General features: G+C 36.4%; 1 protein-coding gene across 1 annotated transcript in view; it reads right to left on the reverse strand.

The window, feature by feature from the left end:
• Window positions 1-20,842, reverse strand: part of LOC110114064 (nifU-like protein 4, mitochondrial) — a 39,615-nt gene extending 18,773 nt beyond the window's left edge. Inside the window, exons 1-3 of the mRNA XM_020846816.2 lie at window positions 20,474-20,842; window positions 19,678-19,839; window positions 16,721-16,896 (exon numbers count right to left, since the gene is read on the reverse strand). Of these exons, the coding sequence (XP_020702475.1) occupies window positions 16,721-16,896; window positions 19,678-19,839; window positions 20,474-20,687 (552 nt within the window). The 5' untranslated portion in view covers window positions 20,688-20,842. The remainder of the gene's footprint in view (window positions 1-16,720; window positions 16,897-19,677; window positions 19,840-20,473) is intronic.
• Between the last annotated feature and the right edge of the window lie 369 nt (window positions 20,843-21,211).

Genomic DNA, 21,211 nt, shown 5'->3' on the forward strand with positions numbered 1-21,211 from the left:
ATCTCTCTATATGTAATTATGTTTTCTTTTCTTTTATAAAGTAGTTATATTTTAAGAACTTTTTATTATACTCATAGAAAATTTATATATTTTATTTTGATAGAAAACTATTCAAATCTACACTTTTTTTGTTGATATATACCAAACTACATAGTGCTTTTAAATATAAATTTGATTATACATATTATAAGACTATTGCATAGCTTGTAATGAATATAGGATGCTTACTTATAATCTATTTCAATGAATTTCAGTAGTTTCCCCTGATCCAATGTTCAAGTTGATTTAAGCCGAATATGATATTTGACATATTTAGATCACCTCATACGCGTTGAAATTCAAGGTACATTTGTAAATGATTAGCAATTTTATGTTTTATAGTATATGAAGCAATAAGTACATTTAGCAAAGGCATGCTTGCAATTAGTTTTTGTGTCATTTGTTGATAATCATGATCTATCTATAGGATGTACCTGATATCAAAGGAAACCAAAAGTTGTGTGTTCATTCATTTAACTACATGCCTGCTTCAAAAGTAGGTTAATTTTTAATAAAATCTCTTTAATTTAATTGATGATGAAAATGATTATTGTTCAATTATATTGATCCATTATTTTGATTATATTATGTGTTTTGGATTTGTGTCTACCTACTATAGATGATTTACATTTTTGTAATTGTTCCTAGAGTCGCTTCTTCCTATCTATATAGCAAGTATATAACTGTATGTTAAACAAGCTTAATAATTTTATTATTTGAGTTTCAGATAGACATAGCTCTCCATTATGCAAAAAAAAAATTTATATACAACTGTATTTTTATATTATGAAAATAACTTTGGATTAAATGATGATATTGAGCCATGTAGTCCTTTCTTCAATCCTTTGGAAACAAGCAAAGTCAATGGATTTAAATATGAATTAGTAATGACACCTTTTACATGCTAATTTAAAAGGTAATGGCGTCTTTATGATATAAGATGAGTACAAAATTGTCTATCTTCCCCTTCTAATTTGCTAAATATTCACATTTTTCTCTTCTTTTCAAATTATTTTGCAGCTTTTCTTTGTTGGATGCTTATTTCAATTATGTGATGAAAAAGAGGGTAAAGGCTGTAGAATGTTTGGTAAAAATCTTTTCAATGTTGTTTTAAAGGTGAGAACCTAAACTATTGTTACAATAAAATATTTATTTCCTTGAAGATCATAAAAAGTTAGTATCTTTTCCTTCACTTTCTAATATGATATATATACTTTTTTATTTTGTGCATCCTAAAGGTATTAAGTTCAAAATTTGTAAATACTTTTAGATATATCAGTTATTTATCATTTTTCTGGTTAAATACTTCTATTATATTTAAGGTGCATTTTCCCACTATATATGTGATGTTTAATTTATATTTTTAGGCTTTCGTTGATATTCATCTTCTTCAACCTAAAATTTTATTTGCAACTAACAAACTAAAATTGTCGCTATAAATAATAATTTTTTTTCCTTTTATTAACTCTTAAAAGACTTTGAGATTTATAGGCCATTTCTTTCAAATCAAGGATGATAATTGAGGTGGTCTCACAACTGTTAATTTGAATGCAATTTTAATTTATTTGTTGACCAAGGAATTTCATGGCTTACTAAACTTTTTAATACTATTTTGAAGACTAAGAAGATGCCAGATGAGTGGAGAATGAGTGTGTTAATTCCTATTTTTAAGAATAAAGGTGATGTTCAAGATTGTGCGAATTATAGAGGTATTAAGTTAATGTGTCATACTTTAAAACTTTGGGAGCGAGTTTTGGAGCATAGGTTGCGGCGTGATACTAATGTTTCTCAAAATCAATTTGGATTCATGCCGGGTAGGTCGACTATGGAAGCCATACATTTATTAAGAGGTTTGATGGAGAAATATAGAGAAAATAAGGATGATCTACATATGATATTTATTGATTTAGAAAAAGCATATGATAAAGTTCCAAGAGAAGTGCTATGGAGAGTTCTTGAAAAGAAAGGAGTCAATAATGCTTATATTCAAATCATTAAGGATATGTATGCAGGAGCTATTACTTGTGTTCAAACACAAGGTGGATTGACCAAGTATTTCCCTATTTCGGTTGGGTTACATCAAGGATCAGCCTTAAGCCCATATCTTTTTGCTTTAGTCATGGATGTTCTCACTAGACATTTGCAAGAGAATGTACCTTGGTGTATGCTTTTTGCTGATGATATTCTTCTTGTTGATAAGACTAGAGAGGGAGTTGAAGGTAAACTTGAATTATGGAGGTCAACTTTAGAGTCTAAAGGTTTTCGCTTGAGTAGATCTAAAACGGAATATATGGAGTGCAATTTTAGTAGTAATAGACCTAGTGAGGGGATTGTGACTTTGGGCGATCAAGTCATTAATAAGAGTACACGTTTTAGATATCTTGGATCTATTGTTCAAAGTGATGGTGAAATAGATGGGGATATTATCAGCAGAATTCAAGTTGGATGGTTGAAGTGGAGGAATGCATCGGGCTTGTTATGTGATAGAAATGTACCCCTCAAACTTAAGGGAAAATTCTATAAGATGGTAGTAAGGCCTGCAATGCTTTATGGTGCCGAATGTTGGCCTTTAAAAGAGAAGCATAATACTAAGTTAAGTGTGGCAGAGATGAGGATGCTCAGGTGGATGAGTGGCTTTACCCTTAGAGATAGGATACGAAATGAGCATATACGTGAAAAGGTTGGAGTAGCTCCAGTAGAAGAAAAGATTAGAGAAAGTCGCCTTAGATGGTTTGGTCACATAAAACGACGGCCTGGCGATGACCCGGTTAGGAGAGTAGAGGTATTAGATTTGACTTATGTTAAGAAAGGTAGGGGTAGACCTAAAAAGACTTGGTTAGAAAATATTAGGAATGACCTTTCTTTATTAGATTTAAAACGAGAATTTGACTTTTAATAGGACACAATGGAGAAAAAGGATTCATGTAGCCGACCCCACGTAGTGGGATAAAGGCTTGATGTTGTTGTTGTTGTTGTTGTTGTTGACCAAGGATGCAAGACAAGATGCAACATCATATTCTGTCATAAATTAGTTAACATTGATTCATCATATATTTGCCGAACTCCCCTCCCTAGCAACCATTCGTCCCATTTGCCAACCTTGTCTGTGCACTAGAGCATCGAACAAAAGGGAGACTGCAAGCTGACTGAATGAAAGGAGAAGGAAATACGGGAAAAGTAGAATTTGAAGTTACAAATTTTGTTTTTTTGTGAATTATTTTGTGAAATTAATTAAAAGTATGAGTTGATTAACTTGATATTTATATGAGGGATTATTTTGAGGCAAGAATATTATCTTGAGGATAAATTAAAATTTAATTGTATCATAACAAAAGGAATTAGAATCTATCAAGAAAAAAAAAATCTATTCTTTAGGTAGTGTATAAATGGAGGAAGCGACAGGGTGATAAGAATGAGACAATTTTTTTATAAAGGGACCATCAATACCCTCAATTAGGAAAGATAAGAAAAAGAAATTTAAGGAAATGTGTTTATCACAAATTAATTTATTATATAAGATTGTTATCTATCTTATTTTATGAAAATAAGAGTGCATGTTTAAATTGAAAGATGTATGTATGTGTATAGAATATTATGAAATGAAAATGTGATGTATACATCAGAATGTTCAAACAATGAAATGATATGAAAGGTGTTTTAGAAGAAAAAAAAAATCATATATATGGATAGAATGGCAAGGTAATGAATTATACAGGTCAATGACAGAGGTAAGCCAAGCAAGAGGTCAAAGGTTCCTTCCGATAAAATATGTTTATTGACCTGTACAAATAGGACAACAAAGATGGCCCCATGGGATGCCGAAGGGTCCTCGATGCGTAGCTTTTGAGCTTATGGTAGCCAAATGAAGAAATTCCATATCATGACTCATTCTAAAGTTGAAAGGAGACATGGTATTTCATATATGTGAGCAAAAGACGAAGTTTATTAATAGTTTATTAATAATTGATGAAATGTAAGTTGTAATTTAACTCACATGTTTCTCTAATTTTTTTTTAATTAGCTATTTTGCTTATAAAGTGATCAGAGGTTAAACTAGCTATTTTTATAGAAGGCCTACAGGAAACATGTGAACTAACGTATGCGCATAAGTAAGCTTAAATGTTATTTAATTCCTATCTATAAATTGTTTATCTTACTGAATTTTACTCATATCCTATTATGCCAAAATGCCACTTCAAATAAAAGAGTTGACAAAATAGAGCCTAATTAAGGGGCAAGTTTTGGTATTTTGGGCATACATTTTTGGTGCATAGTTTGTTGTAAGATAGAGTTTTGGCCTGTATGCTCATTTATAATTTATATGAATTTTGATGAATGTATAGAAACTTGAAATTATTTTAGTGTCTCTATAGATGTATGGATGATTAAGGATTAAAAATTTTCTTCTATACTTCAAAATGTTAGGATGTGTGCTCAATGAAATGATCAATGTTTTAAATTTTGCATAAATTAGATGTTATAATAGGTAAGATATATTAGGATTTTCCCTAATAGCCCTATGTCAAACTAAAGGGGTCACAGTGGGGTGTGACAAAAGTAAACTAAATTTATTGATCTGTTGTAAACCAACAATAGGTTCCCTTGCTTAAGAAAAGGGAAACTAACAGCTATGAACTGAAGAGTAACTTTTATTGTAACCAATGAACTGATAGCTTGCAACTATATCTGCAATCACAGTGGAAATGGCTGATGAGATTGGAGCAAAAAGATAGTCTGTCATTAAACCCTTGACCAAAACTCTCAATTAAATAGTCAAAAAAGGACAACTGAACAATTGAACAACTAACATAGCTTTTTTCCAAACATATCAAGCGATTAGGTCTCCACATTTTCCAAGTTGCTTTCCCTACTTTCTTCTGCTAATCGGCCATTTGATCATCAAAAACCTTATTTGATCTCTTGGCATTTCTAAACTGATTGTAATCATTCCATTTAATAGATAACTTTAAATGGTCATATTTTCAAACAGTTTATCTTATAGGAATTCCCAGAGAAAACCTGATGCAGGACTAAATGCAAAATAGGAAACTTGCACAAAATAATTAAAGAGCAATTTTGGATTTTCGTTATTAGCAATTAAAACAACAAAATAAAACTAATAAGCAGTCACTTCCGCTTAGGCTAAGCTACGCAAGAGACTAAGCAAAATCAAACATGTAAGACAATCTAAAGCAATGCATACAAAGTAGCTTTCAACATAACCTTGGTTTAACAAAGAGATCTAAGAGCAACGAAGCAACAATCCTACGCTTACTAGTGGATGGCGATAATGGAACACAATCTCTTGCTTGAACAATCTCTCTACGAAGTAAGTAGAATATGAACGTACAGGAGTCAAGAGAGAAGATCACCTTCAAGAAGAACCCGTCTTGATACACCACGTGACATCCAATAGTTGTCCCTCCATAGCCTCGGTCAAACTAAAAATTATGTGGTCGATGGATTTCTCTATAGATCTGTCAATGTTGGAGTCATGTCGAAGAACGGTCACTTGAGAAGATCCACGAAGCCTTAGCCGTCGTACGCAAAACCGGAGTCAAGCTCCAGATCGACCATACATCATGAACATGAGAAGGGGAGAACACAATAGAGAAGAAGAGGGAGAAAGATGGCGGTAGGGAGGGAGGCCGACGGCTTAAAAAAAGGGGGGGAGGGGCTAGTGTTTGAAAGAACTAGGTTGGGTGAAGGTAGAATTGTTCTAATCTCAAAATATGAAAATATTTTCAGGTTTTGAGTAAAAGTGGAGGGAAATAATTTGAATTTGGATTTCAAATTAAATGTAATTAATAGCCTTGAAGTAGCATAAAAGGAGAGGAGCCCAATCAAGGGGCCGGTGGCATGGGGGAGGAGGGAGAAGGGTTTTGTGGAGGGAAAATAAATCAACTTCCTAATTGGCCCCTTTAATTTAGGAAAAGAAAAATTCCATCCAAGTTAATTTTGAATTTAACTTAGAATGAGAATCAAAACTTTCCTAAAATAGCTCTCTAATTTAGGAAACTATTTGAAATTCAAAATTCGAATTTCAAATGATAAGAATAATTTCCCAAATCAATTAAACCCTTTAGGTAAGTATTAATGAGGAATTAACTCCTCATTCATGCAAGCAAACAAGGGTGGCCGGCGGTGGTTTTGGCTTGGGCGGGACGGGATGTGGAGCTAGGGGAGAAAAGGGGTCAGGTGGTGGGTAGGTTGACGGTGAGTTAGGGGAGATGGGGTTATGGAGTGAGATCGGAGGTGGAGATTGCCGGCGGTGGAAGTAAGGAGAAGGGAGGGGAAAGGGAGGAGAACCAAGAGCCACTGGTGGTGACTGTTGGGTACGACGGGTGGCCTCTCCTAGGCTCCACCAAGCTCTCAAACTCTCTCTCAAGATCTCACATGAGCTTCAAGAACACAAATGCAGGAAAAATTCTTCATAATAATTCATTAACCTCCAAAAGAACAAGATGAAGGCTTTAAATAGCCTTTACAATGACTTAAAATAAAAGGACTCAAATACCCTCAATGGGCAACATGACTCAATCCCTCAAGCAAGGGAAAATGCTGAAATAAAAACAAATACCTCAATAAGTAGACAAATAATAAAATCAAAAGTACATCGGATAAATCGTGGCCGTTGATCTATGGCCACGTCGACGGTAGACTTTCCAACTGATGTCCCCATCAAAACCGCACTAATGCATTAGACTTTATAGACTTCTTTGAGTTCCACTCATCTATTTCAAATATGGCATAGACCTATAATTGTCATATTTAATACTAAGCTTCCTACAAATACGTTCAAACAAAATATACATATATTATGGAAATGATTGAGACGAATTAATTAAGCATGAGTTCAATAAACTAATTAATTAAATCTACAAGTTTTCTACGTTGAAATTTAGCAACTATTTTGGAGTGACTCTATGATAACTTATCAAATATTATAGCATATTACATAGATTTTGATTAACTACTTTCATCTGTACATCAATTTATGAGTGATAAATTATAAAGAGCTTAGTTGATTTTCCAATTTTCTTCATAAAATTTTATAAATATAACTCATAAATTCCATGACTTTGAAAGATAAAATAATTTTAAATAATTCATGTAATTTAACTAATCCGTTAAAATATAACTTACCTATAATGTATCTACTTTATCATAACAATTATAAAATATGTCATTAAAAAATCCACTAACACAAGTATAGAATCATTTTCTTGAGCATTATGGCAATCCGAACACAAACCATGCTGTAAACTTCCAAAGGCTTATAAGAAATAGGTAGGAAACTGCATAACCAGTTGTTCTTTTTTATACCTTTTAGGTACCAGCAAGTTTTGCATTTTGATAATAAGTGCAACATCTTGTAAACTTAACAAATAAAATCTATCAATAGTCATAGTTATAGTTTCTCCCCACCAAAATCACCTACAACACCTCAGGGTTCTCTTTTACTAGCTAATAACTAATGAAATAATAAAATGGAAGTGATTGGGACATCAGAGCATGGAAAGACTATCAAAGATGTGGTCGTCGATCTACGGCCACGATCGAGTCGATATATTTTTTAGTCATATTATATATTTGTCTTTTATTATTTTATATTTGTATTTGCTTTTGTTATTTTCCACTTTTGCCCTTTTATTAAAGGGAGGTCATGTGTAAGCCCAGAGGGCAATGTTGCCTTTTGCTTTTTGAGTCTTTTGTACGAGGCTATTTATAGCCCTCATGTTTCTCTTTTGATGTTTAATGAATGAATGATAAAATTTTTCCATTGCTTGATTTCGTTGTTAGATCTTGAGAGTGCATGAGAGAGAAATCCCTAGGAGAGGGAAATTGGATCACCCACCAACCTTGGAGAAGGTCGGGTTCGTGGTTCTTCTTCGTTATCTCTTTCCCCTCCTTTCTTCTCCTAGCCACCAGCCCAAGGCCTTCGCCAACCCCTTAGCCACCGGGCAATTAACTCCCCACCACCACCCGCCACCTAGACCCAACCACCAACCCCCCATCCACAGCCAAACTCCACCACCGGCCCACCCCTTGGCTCTTTCCTCCATCTCCACTTGCCACCAAGTCTTTCCTAAATTATATTTCTTAATTTTGGTAACTCTATTAATAATCAAATTCAAATTAATTTGAATTTGAAATAGTTACCTAATTTATAAATCCTATTTTAGGAAACTTATTAAATAAAATCCTATTTAAATTTTGAATTAATATGAGAAGAGATATTTCTTTCCAAACTTAATTTAATAATTTAAGTAAGCATTGAATGCCTCATTAAACCCCTCCCTCCCTCTATAGCCGTCGGCCCCCTTATGGGTTTGAAATAGAAATTGTTTCCTAAAAGCCCACCTCCTCTCTTGGAAACAATTCAAACTCCCTCCCCTCCTCTTTGGCCGAAATCCCCCATGCCCATACCTATTTAATTTCTTTCCAAAGATCTTCTCTTCTATTTGGAATTAAATTAAATATCCTTCCCCCCCTCTAATGTCTCCGCCCCTCGTCATCCTTCTCCTCTTTAATTATTCTCAATCAAGGGATTAATTAAAGAGTGGTTTGAAACAAATTCCCTCCATTTAAATCTACCAAAATCTGAACCTAACTTCCCCAAGCCCTTCCCCCTTGGCCGGCCACCTTCTCTTACCTTCTCATACTTAGATTCTTGAGAGAAACCCCTTTCTTTCAAGGGAAAGTGGCAAGGACAGCAAAAGGAACACCTCCTACCACACTTCAACGCAACAAGATCGATGCATGGCCGATCCCAATCTTGATTTCGGCATTGCCTATGACGAGCAAGGTTTCGTTCACATTCTTCACTCCACTTTCTTCGACGTCAATCCGGAGATCGACAACACTGTCGAGGAATACGTGGAGCGCATTCTAGATACTCTCACCGAAGCCATAGAGGAGCAACTTGGTGTCGTTCAATGGTGGATTATGTCCAAACCGTGACAAAGGTCTTCCAATCTTCCTACTCTTGTATTTTCGTAGTTTAGCTCTCTTGTGGTTTGACTTGATTCATGAAGGTCTTGTTCACCTATCTCTGTCAAGCCTAGTAATCGTAAGAATTGAGTTTAGCTTTCTATGCTTCTAATCTCATTGTTAGCGTAGGGATTTTGTTGAAAGCTACTAAATTTGCATGCCATTGAAATTCTAAGTTGTTTTGATAATCTAAGTGCTTGGCATATAATTTGGCCTAAGCGTAGCCACCCCTCTTACGCTTTCTTTTGTCATTTTGATTGCTAATAGTTTAATCTAAATTATTTTATTCAAGAAATCGTGCAAGCTCTAATCGCATCCAATTAAAACATTGTAGTCCTGCATCATCTGGTATCAGAGTATGGTTTGCTCTTAGTGCATGTACTAAGATCCATCGTAGAGTGTTCTTTATCATCTTTATGCTTTGTTAGTTGTTCCACCATTGCATCAACTTCATTTAGTACCTTTTATATTTTGTTGTCCATACATTTCTACATTCATTTTGCAAGTTATAAGTGTGTTTTCATTCATATAAATTGATGTCCTTTACATCCTAGTCAACGTAGGTGTCCCATAGTGAATCCCAATAAACCCGAAACAACTTGGAAGGACCTTAGACCTTCTGGTAGGTCAAACGAATACCATTAGCCAGAAACTCAAAGAGAATCAAGCCGACCTAGCTGAACTTCGTAGGGACACAATCGAACGTTTTGACACACTTGAACGATCTAGGGAACAAACAACCCCCTACACCCCATCTAGACCTCCTTCTATGTATGGGGATGATAACTATCCGGATGAGAGGCAACATCGTGTCAATCATCGAGCTCCTCAGTATGGACACAACCCTCACCAAGACCCTGACATACAACTAATGAAGAACATTAAAGTCGATGCTCCTACCTTTGATGGCACCCTCGACACCCAGCTCTTCCTAGACTGGGTCAAAGGTATGGACAGTTTCTTTAAGTGGTATAATATCTCCGAAGCTATGAAGGTTAATTTTGACGAGATAAAACTCAGGGTAGGAAAATCAATTTTGGTCCAATTTAGAGAGCCTTAGAGAAGCCAGGATTGAATATCCCATCACTGATTGGCCATCTATGAAGCGTAAACTTAAGAAAAAGTACTTGACTCCCTCATACTTCCCCAGATTGTTGGATAGGTGGAATAGGCTGACTCAGGGAAACAAACTAGTTAAGGAGTACATCGCGTTCTTTGATGACTACCTGATTCGTTGCAGAGGGGAGGGAGACCTCCACCACCCCTACGCAGATCATGTATATGCTTCGTACCGGGTTGCGAGAGGATCTTCACGACGAGCTGTTTGCCCGGAATGTCACTACTCTTGATAATGCCTACAACCTAGTGCTAGATTTGGAGGAGACCCGTTCCCAACGCCCGAGTCGATCCCATGACTCTAGGCCTTCCTACAAACCTTCTGGTAGTTCCACTCCTCACACTCCTACTACTTGACCGACCCCAAGGAGCACTACCCGACCTCCCACTGGTCCTCCTGCACCTCGATCTGATTTTAGGAGTAGAGCTCCCACCCCGAATACCCCTCGGTCCAGTCCCAGGACCAAGTGTTTTCGATGCCAGGGGTATGGGCATATCGCTTCTAAGTGCTCCAGTCCCTATATAGTCTCGATCATCGAAGAGATCACTGAGGACGATCTCGAGCCCGAGGTTGATCAGATCCACCAAGTCGAGGATGAAGGCGAATTCTTCGAGGAGGAGGATGACACTATTGTCCTCAATTGCCTTCAGAAATTGGACACCTCTCACATCTGCGTGGTGAGATATGCGCTACCACACCCTACTCCTACGGATGACTGGCGTAGGACGGCAATTTTTCACACCTACACCAAAATCAAAGATAAGAACTGTAAGGTCATCGTGGATAGTGGTAGCTGCATAAATGTTGTATCCTACAGCATGGTGTGCATGTTGGGTCTTTCTGTCGTTCCTTACCCCAACCCATATAAAATAGCATGGGTCAACTCCACTGCCTAGGAGGTGAAGGAACGAAGCCTCGTACCTATCTCCTTTGTTGACTATAAGAAGAATATTTGGTGCGATGTACTGATTATGGATGTTGGACAAATCCTTCTGGGTCGACCCTATATTTTTTATAACGATGTCCACATCTATATGCGTTCATGCAGGCAAAAAGATTAAGCTTTTGGCATCGCAGCCCCGGGTTAAGGATGACTCCAAATCCAACCCTATTAAGTCCAAGAAAGGACTGAACCTTGTCACCGCCAAGGTTTTGGATTCTGATATCGCTCAAGGCGCACCTCTGTACGCCATAGTCGGTCGTGAGATTCCCGCTGAATCTGACGACCCTATCCCTCAGGAAGTCCAACCCATTCTGGGATAGTTTGTTGATGTCTTCCCTAATGATCTCCCAGATCAGTTACCCCCACTTAGAGACATTCAGTACGCTATAGACTTTAACCCTAGAGGCTCCCTCCCCAACCTGCTACACTATTGCATGAACCCCACGGAACATGCTGAACTCAAGAAGCAGGTAGATGAGTTACTGCAGCGATGTTACATTAAGGAGAGTCTTAGTTCCTACGCGATGTCAGCCCTTCTTACTCCTAAGAAGGACAGATCTTGACGAATGTGTGTTAATAGTCATGCTATTAACAAAATCACCGTCAAATATCGTTTCCCTATTCCGAGGTTGTACGATATGCTCAATATGATGACGTGTGCCACTCTATTCTCCAAGATTGGTCTCAAGAGTTGATACCACCAGATCCGGATCCAACCCAAAGAAGAGTGGAAAACTGTCTTCAAGATCAAGGATGGTCTCTAAGAGTGGTTAGTCGTGCATTTCGGGTTGAGTAACGCCCCGAGTAATTTCATGAGGATCATGACTCAAGTGTTGCGTCCTTTTATGGGAAAGTTTGTCGTCATCTACTTTGATGACATTCTTATTTATAGTCAGTCGGCGAGTCAGCACTTGGACCACTTAAGGCAAGTTTATGAGGTCTTAAGGAAGGAACAACTTTATGTTAATCCTAAGAAATGTACCTTCCTTGTACATCATGTTATCATTTTGGGCTTCATCGTGTCAGCCCAAGGGGTCTCTGCAGATCCCGAGAAGGTAAGGGCCATTGTTGAATGGCATATTCCCGAGAACATCTGGGAAGTCCGCAGCTTCCACGGACTAGCCACCTTCTATATGAGATTTATCCGTAATTTCAGTACCATTGTATCTCCTATCACCGATTATCTGAAGAAGGGTAATTTTCACTGGACCCCGGCCACCACCAGAGATTTTGATGAGATTAAGAAAAGAATGGTAGAAGCCCCAATGATGAGACTTCCTGATTTCTCCAAAGTCTTCGAAGTGACCTGCGACGCTTCGGGAGTCATAATTAGAGGAGTCCTATCCCAGGTAGGTCACCCGGTAGCTTACTTCAGTGAAAAGCTAAATGATATTCGGCATCAATATTCCACGTATGACAAAAAATATTACACTGATCCAATCTCTTCGTTATTGGCGACATTACTTGCTCCCGCAAGAGTTCGTCATTTTCTCGGATCACGAGGCTCTACGTTATATCAACTCCCAGAAGAAGCTAAATGCACGTCACGGTCGATGGGTTGAATTCCTTCAGGAGTACACTTATACCCTTAGACAAAAGGCGGGGGTTGAGAATAAAGTTGCTAATGCTCTCAGTCGTCATATGATGACTACCACTGAGATGAGAGCTGAAGTCGTTGATTTTGACCAAATAAAAATGGACTATTTGGAATGCCCCGACTTCAAGGAGACATACTCTCTCTTGTCCACAGGCAGCACGCGCCTTGCGGACGATTTCCTTCTAGATGATGGTTATCTTTTCAAAGCTCAAAATCTTTGCATCCCTAGCACCTCCCTTAGGGAATTTCTTGTTTGGGAACTCCACACCAAAGGCCTCGCTGGGCACTTCGGTCAGGACAATATGATAGAAGCTGAGTATCATTTTTATTAGCCCATCCTAAAGAGAGATGTTGGTAGGATGGTTAGCAAGTGTCATACTTGCCAGCTGGCCAAACAACGCAAGCAAAACATTGGTTTGTACACTCCTCTGCCTGTCCCCAATTGCCCTTGGCAGGACGTTAGCATGAATTTTATCTTAGGCATGCCCAAAAACTATTCATAGGAATGATGTCATATGTGTTGTAGTAGATCGATTTTTCAAAATGACTCATTTCCTACCTTGCTCCAAAACATCCAACGCCTCCCACATTGCCAAACTTTATTTCAATGAGGTCGCTCGTTTACATAGTTACCCAAAACCATTGTATCGAACAGGGATGTTAAATTCACTAGCTATTTTTGGAAGACCATTTGAATGAAAATGAGCACTAAATTACAATTCTCCACAGCCTTTCATCCACAAACTGATGGTCAAACCGAGGTAGTCAATAGGAGCTTAGGCAATCTGTTATGATCCCTTGTCGGCGAGCATATTAAGGATTGGGATTCCATTCTCCACATATCTGAGTTTGTCTATAATAATTCTGTTAACCGAACCACTGGCTTAAGTCCTTCTGAAATTGTTTACGAGTTCAAACCTAGACAGCCACTAGACCTTATACCCATGTGCTATAGGTATAGGATTTCTGAGTTTGCATCATCATTTGCATCACATATGCATGAACTTCATAAAGAATTTGAACGACAAATTAAAAATAGCAATAATGATTATAAATTATATGCTAATCTTAAACGAAAATTTAAAACTTTTGACGTTGGTGACTCTGTGATGGTGTAGATTCGTCCAGAATAGTTCCCGCAAGGAACAATAAAGAAGTTGCATGCTAAGAGTGTTGGACCATTCAAGATAATTAAAAAAATTTAATGATAATGCTTATGTAGTAGATTTGCCTACATAGTTCAACATCAATCCCTCCTTTAACATGGAAGATCTAGTTGCATATAAAGATCCTGATTTCAACCCACAAAATCCACTCATACATTAGCCTTATGTGACCCCACCGTGTGAGAACCCAAATCTACCTTCACTCCCAAATATTCCCAAATCACGCATAACAGAAAAGGTGGATACGATTCTAAGTGATGACATCATCTCCACAAAGAAAGGTAGATGACGGAGGTACTTAATCAGGTGGAGAGGCAAACCCGAGTCAGAGGATACATGGCTGGATCGCGAGGAGCTGCAGCAGATTGACCAACGCATTGGAGATCTATGAGAGCACCCGAGACGCTTACTCGACGGAGTCGAGCTTCCTCCCACCCCGGGAGAATGATGGGGACATCAGAGCGTCGAAAGTCTATTAGAGATGTGGCTGTCGATCTACGGCCACGATCGAGTCGATGTTATTTTGAGTCATATTATGTATTTGTCATTTATTATTTTATATTTTTATTTGCTTTTGTTATTTTCCACTTTTGCCCTTTATTAAAGAGAGGCCATGTGTAAGCCCCGAGGGCAATGTTGTTTTTTGCTTTTTGAGTCATTTGTATGAGGCTATTTATAGCCCTCATGTTTCTCTTTTGATGTTTAATGAATGAATGATAAAATTTTTCCCTTGCTTGATTTCTTTGTGAGATCTTGAGAGTGCTTGAGAGAGAAATCCCTAGGAGAGGGAAATCAGATCACCCACCAACCTTGGAGACGGTCGGGTTCATGGTTCTTCTTCATTATCTCTTTCTCCTCCTCCTTTCATCTCCTAGCCGCCGGCCCAAGGCCTTCCCCAACCCCTTAGCCTCCGGCCACTTAACTCGCCACCACCACCCGCCACCTAAACCCAACCCCCACCCCCCCATCCACAGCCAACCTCAACCACCGGCTCACCCCTTGGCTCTTTCCTTCAGTTCCACTTGCCACCAAGTCTTTCCTAAATTAGATTTCTTAATTTTGGTAACTTTATTAATGATCAAATTCAAATTAATTTGAATTTGAAATAGTTATCTAATTTATAAATCCTATTTTATGAAACTTATTAAATCAAATCCTATTTAAATTTTGAATTAAGATGGGAAGAGATGTTTCTTTTCAAACTTAATTTAATAATTTAAGTAGAATGCCTCATTAAACCCCTCCCTCCCTCTATAGCCGCCGGCCCCCTTATGGATTTGAAATAGGAATTGTTTCCTAAAAGCCCACCTCCTCTCTTGGAAACAATTCAAACTCCCTCCCCTCCTCTTTGGCCGAAATCCTCCATGCCCATACCTATTTAATTTCTTTCCAAAGATCTTCTCTTCTATTTGGAATTAAATTAAATCCCCTTCCCCCCATCTAATGCTGCCGCCCCTCCTCATCCTTCTCTTTAATTATTATCAATTAAGGGATTAATTAGAGAGTGGTTTGAAACAAATTCCCTCCATTTAAATCTCTCAAAATCTGAACCTAACTTCCCCAAGCCCTTCTCCCTTAGCCAGCCACCTTCTCTTACCTTCTCCTACTTGGATTCTTAAGAGAAACCCCTTTTTTTCAAGGGAAAGTGGCAAGGATAGCAAAGGAACACCTCCTACCACACTTCAACGCAACAAGATCGACAAATGGTCGATCCCGATCTTGATTTCGGCATTCCTACGACGAGCAAGGTTTCGTTCACATTCTTCACTCCACTTTCTTCGACGTCAATCCGGAGATCGAAAACACTGTCGACGAATACGTGGAGCGCATTCTATATACTCTCACCGAAGCCATAGAGGAGCAACTTGGTGTTGTTCAATGGTGGATTATGTCCAAACCGTGAGTTCGTGACAAATGTCTTCCAATCTTCCTACTCTTGTATTTTCGTAGTTTAACTCTCTCTTGTGGTTCGACTTGATTCATGAAGGTCTTGTTCATTTATCTCTGTCAAGCCTAGTAATCGTAGGAATTAAGTTTAGCTTTCTATGCTTCTAATCACATTGTTAACATAGGGATTTTGTTAAAAGCTACTAAATTTGCATGCTATTGAAATTCTAAGTTGTTTTGATAATCTAAGTGTTTGGCGTGTAATTTTGCATAAGCATAGCCACCCCTCTTACGTTTTCTTTTGTCGTTTTGATTGCTGATAGTTTAATCTAAAATTCTAAATTGTTTTATTCAACAAATCGTGCAAGTTCTAATCGCATCCAATTAAAACATTGTAGTCCTGCATCAGGAAGCCTATATTGCCGCCACCTAGATATGTTCCTTTTTACCTCTCAGTAAGAGAGGTGGCGAGAATTAGTAGCTAGGATGAAAATAGAGGTCTTGTGTTGTGTGTTGTAAGCTTCCCTTTTAATCATCCATAAAGTTGTAACTTCTATCATACATCCTCTATTTCTCTGTATTCTTGCTCTATTTTCCATATCAAGTTCAATCAAATAAAGACAAAATCACTTTGTCAATTTTTCCTTCAAAAGAAACCTAGAAATGAAAAAAAAACAAGTACCTTGGCTAGTTCCTTCACCATTGAAGGCTCCAATCCAAAATGCCAATGCAAAACCGCATAAACATAATCGTCACAAAGGAACAAATCAAAATTATCCAAGGCCAAACAAAAATAAGAATAAGCACGAACGAGTTAATGCCCTTTCAGCCAAAGCTCATTGATTCCGGATGAATGTTAGGAATTCTTGAAAAAAGTATGGATTACTTTATTCATTAGCGACAACAACAAAACTACTGCATTTTGATCGACATTAGCTCATAAAGTGAAACAATATTGTAAGCAGAGAAAATGATACCTCATTAATAGCAGTATCCTTCGAAGCTGCTGTATTTGAATCAAGAAAAAGAGGGCTTCCTGACGTGTAGAAGTCCATTATTGCAGCAAAAATTTCAGGTTTTAAATAATCCCAGGAAGCATCATCAGACTTCGTAACTGTCACAAAATCTGATCCAAAGAATACTCTTGTAGTTCCTGAATCAACAGTAACCAAATAAGATCAAATACATCATCAATGTTTCAGCTAACATAATGATAAATTGATTCTCTGCATCTTCCATGCCAAAACACATACAATTATAATTTAATTTGGACAAGAGCAACATAAAGCTAAGAATTAGCAAAAACAGTTTAGAATTTCATTAATTCCGAAAATATATCTCAAAAATCAATAAACGGGACTACATAGCTTGAAATTTTTGCAAGTAAAAGACCAAAAAGGAAAATTTACCAGTTCTGCTACCAATCATGCCATCATCAAAAGCCTAGTCAAGAGGAAATTTATCATTCATAATCGTTAGTTAAAATAATTTGAGGAGCTAGCCACACAACATAAATAGCAATTAAAGAGGTAGGGGTGGAAATGAGCCGAGCCAGCTCGAGCTCGACTCAATGACGAGCTGGTGAGCTGAGCTTGAGTTCAAGCTATACTAGGCTCAACTCGTGAGCTCGCAAGCTAGCTTCTTCTTCTTCAGTTGTGATCGCATCGACGGTTAATCAATTCTTTTGCGAGGAGCTCATGAGCTGACTCACAACCTTGCTAGTATTTTATGAGCCGAGCTCGAGCGGCCTTTGATCTCAACTCGAGGTTGAGCTCAAGTTCGAGCAACTAATTTGTCCGGCACGATTCGTTTACACCCCTATAAAGATGTATATCTTAATAGCATAAACAAATAATTAAAGAAGGTTTCCTTAGTTTAAGATGATGAAATCTGAAAAGTGGGAAATTGTTAATCTTTCTAACTTAATAAAGAGAGGAAAATTAGAATGATGGAGTTCAGTCAAATTAATGTTTGGACAAAATGGCTAATTCCTTTATGAAGCTTATCATAAAAGTTTTGGGAGAGCAAGAAACAAATCGTATTTTAGTAAAAAAAAAACTTTGCAGCCAAGTAAGAAGATGCAAAAGATTATAAAGTAAAAGAAATAAGCTTATTGGCAAAAGATAAAAATTATTGTGGCCTATAATGATTATTATAAGAAAGTTTTAAGTCTCAACATTTAATGATTTTTATTATATATTTGATACAAATGAATGAGAAAAAAATATATATAAAACAACATAGGTTCCAGATGTGGGATTTAGAAATTTTGATAAAACAGATGCATTAAAAGCCAAGACAATAAGAACTATGTTAAAGATGAAGAAATCAAATAAAGATTAAAATAATACATTAATATTTTTTTAAATTAGAGCTTTAAGGAAAAAATATTTTATAACGTATAATTAATAAAATAATGAGGTATGCTATATATTGATTAAAAAAATGAATTAGAGTTTGTTCTCAAAAAATATGCATGAAGGTTCAGGGTCCATATAAGATAAATATAGAAATTCGGAGAGTTCTAGTTGATATTGCAATAGTTTTAAAATATTTAAATGATTTTTTAAAGACTTAAAATATAAAAAATGCTTGGATCCATATTTAAGAACAAAAAAGATATTCAAGATTAGGGTTATTATAGAATAATCAAACTTATTAGTCATTCAATGAAATTATAGAGAGCAATGGAAAATAAAACTAGAAAAATAATCTTACTTTTGAAAAATCAATTAGGCTTCATGCAAAGATGAAACACTACGATTACAATTTATATGTTAAGAAAATTATGAAAAAAAATAGAGAACCTAGAAAGTATATTCATATGATTTCTATTTAGCTTAAGTAAGTATATGATTGAGTGCCTAGATAATTGATTTGGTGTGCATAAGAAAAAAGAGTCAAAGGCATAATCAAGATATTAAAGATAAGTATCATGGAGCATGGACTATTATTAAAAATTGTGGATCGATTATTCAAAAGAATGAAAATATAGATAAAGGTGTAAAGAGTGAAGGCTAGAGGAATGCTTCAAAGTATTAAGCAAAAAGAGGATATCAAGGAGACTTAAAGTAAATTTCATAAATTGCAATTAGATTAGTTATTTTGTAAAAACTCAAATGTTGGGCAATAGAAAAGTTGTTGATGGTAAGTTGAGTGAAGATAATATGATAATTTTAAGATTAATTATGAGGAAATGATAGGAAGAAGAATTTGAGGAGTGTTGATTTGGAGGTACGATGGCATCTTTTAAAATAAAGTAGTTAAAAGTAGACAAATAATTTTGACATTTATAATGAATGATAAAAAAATGAAAATATTTGATGGTAAATAAAATTGAAGTCGAAGGATTAGAAAGGAAGAGTTGCAGACCAAAGATCTATTCAAAAAAATTTTGAGAAGAATAGTTTTAGCACCTCTTGCAACACTCTAAAAAATAAATATTTTTTTCCTAGGTTATAATTCATATGTATATCATCTTCTTAGTTGAATAGAATAGCAATCAGATCATGTGAAGTATCAATGTAACATTACTCAAAGTAAATTGTAGTGATTTGCTGATATATGAGAACATATAAACGCTCTCATTTTTCCCTGTGGAGCAGCACATATGCTTAGATATGGAAAGAAAAAAATTAATGCTAATTCACGTTTGGCAATCCAGTAAAATGATTTTAAAAAGTGAAAATTGCAAGGGAAAATATTAATGAACTCAAAGGAGGAAATTGTGCACAAATGCAAATCTAACCAGACAAATTGGCAAATCACTTATTTGTAACACAACATTAAGTTGTTTATACCTAAAATTAAGAAATTGAATAAAAATCTCAAAGCTTCAAAACAAATTTCACTCAATAAAGCAAATTATAATTTAAGGAAAACTCACAGTAGTAACTCACATAACTAAAGGTTGCAAGTGATACAACAGACATACCATCAATTGCGAAGATAGATTTAGCAAGTGTAGAAGACATGGCCGTACGGGCATTCGGAAAATCGGCACTTCCAACTTCCATCACAGGCTTTCCTGGGTAAAACATGAGAGAGGATGGATTTGGTGTTGATTGAGTCTGGATAAACATGCTCCTCTTCTGCCCTGAACACAGTAAGCGTCATTGTAAACTTAGAAAAAAAATAGGCCAATATTCTATCTAGAAGAAAAAAATACTAAGCTGATCTTTGGTTACAATATTTGCCTAAAATTTAGCCAAGATTTTCGCTAAATCTTGACATTTTTGAGCCAAATCAACCCTCTTGTCTTCAAAATTTTCATTTTTAGTGTTTTAGACTAAATCCCGAATTTAATAGGTAGATGTAAGATTTAAGAGATTTACACAGATTCTTCTCATTGTGCCTCTTCTTTTCGTTCATTTTAATATTAAATATTGAAAAAGCTACCAAACAATTTACTAGGATTTAACCCAGTTTAACATCTCTCATACCAAACAAATTTCAAGATTTAAAGCATCTAGGATTCACAAAATCAGCATTTGCAAGAGTTCCTAAATCCCACTTGTAGCCATACAGCAACTTAAACTGAAATTTCCACCATTATCACAACTACGACAAGGGGTAAAAAAACAATTCTTAGCACAAAATCATGTACCTCTACTACAATGTATAGGAAAAGGATTCATCCGTATATTAAGAAATTTAAAAAAAAAAATACTTGTAACAAATTCGATATGGAAAGAAATAACATAATGGAACGTTAAAATAAAACCACAAACCATTAAAACTTCCCCATAGACCAGAATTTGGCGGAAGGAAAGACGCGGGTTTCCAAGGATTTAGATAAGAAATTGGAGTATGCGAGCGCATCGCCGAAGAATATATGGCACGAAATGACGAAAGGAAAGGCCCGCGCTTCTCATCGATGGGGGTAGGTATCACGGTCCTTCCTAGAAGAGATTTTCTCACCAGAAACCTAACAAATCCCTTCATCTCCCACCCGTACTCCCTTCCTAGTCGTACCTATACCTTGGATCACCGAGTTCTTAAATTTTTTTACTAATTTTTCTTCCAATTTCTTCCCTGCAAAATCAAAAGGGCGAAAATGGAATCGTCGTGTCTTCACAGACTCACCGCTGCAACTGTTTATTAGAAGTAAATGATGTTTAAATTGAAATATACCTTTATAAGTATAATTTTGATGAATATAATGTTTGTTAGATTTGAGTGATTTTTAGATATCATAAATTCTTATTTTCATTTTTAGGGGTGTCAAAACGGGTCAACGGGTCGGATTCAGATCAAATCCAAGTTTAAATGTGTTGCCCCTAACCCGACTCATTTTTACAAACAAGTAAGAAAATCCAACACATACCCAACTAGCATAGGTTATCATGTTGATCCAACCTGACACCCGTACACAAACGGGTGACTAGACTCCAAGAGGATCTCATCTTGGACGACAATAGAGCTGAGGGCTTTTCCAAATTCCAGTGGCGATTGGTCGATTGGGGATG

This window comes from Dendrobium catenatum, unplaced genomic scaffold (genome assembly GCF_001605985.2).
Source record: "Dendrobium catenatum unplaced genomic scaffold, ASM160598v2 fragScaff_scaffold_1408, whole genome shotgun sequence".
NCBI lineage: Eukaryota > Viridiplantae > Streptophyta > Magnoliopsida > Asparagales > Orchidaceae > Dendrobium > Dendrobium catenatum.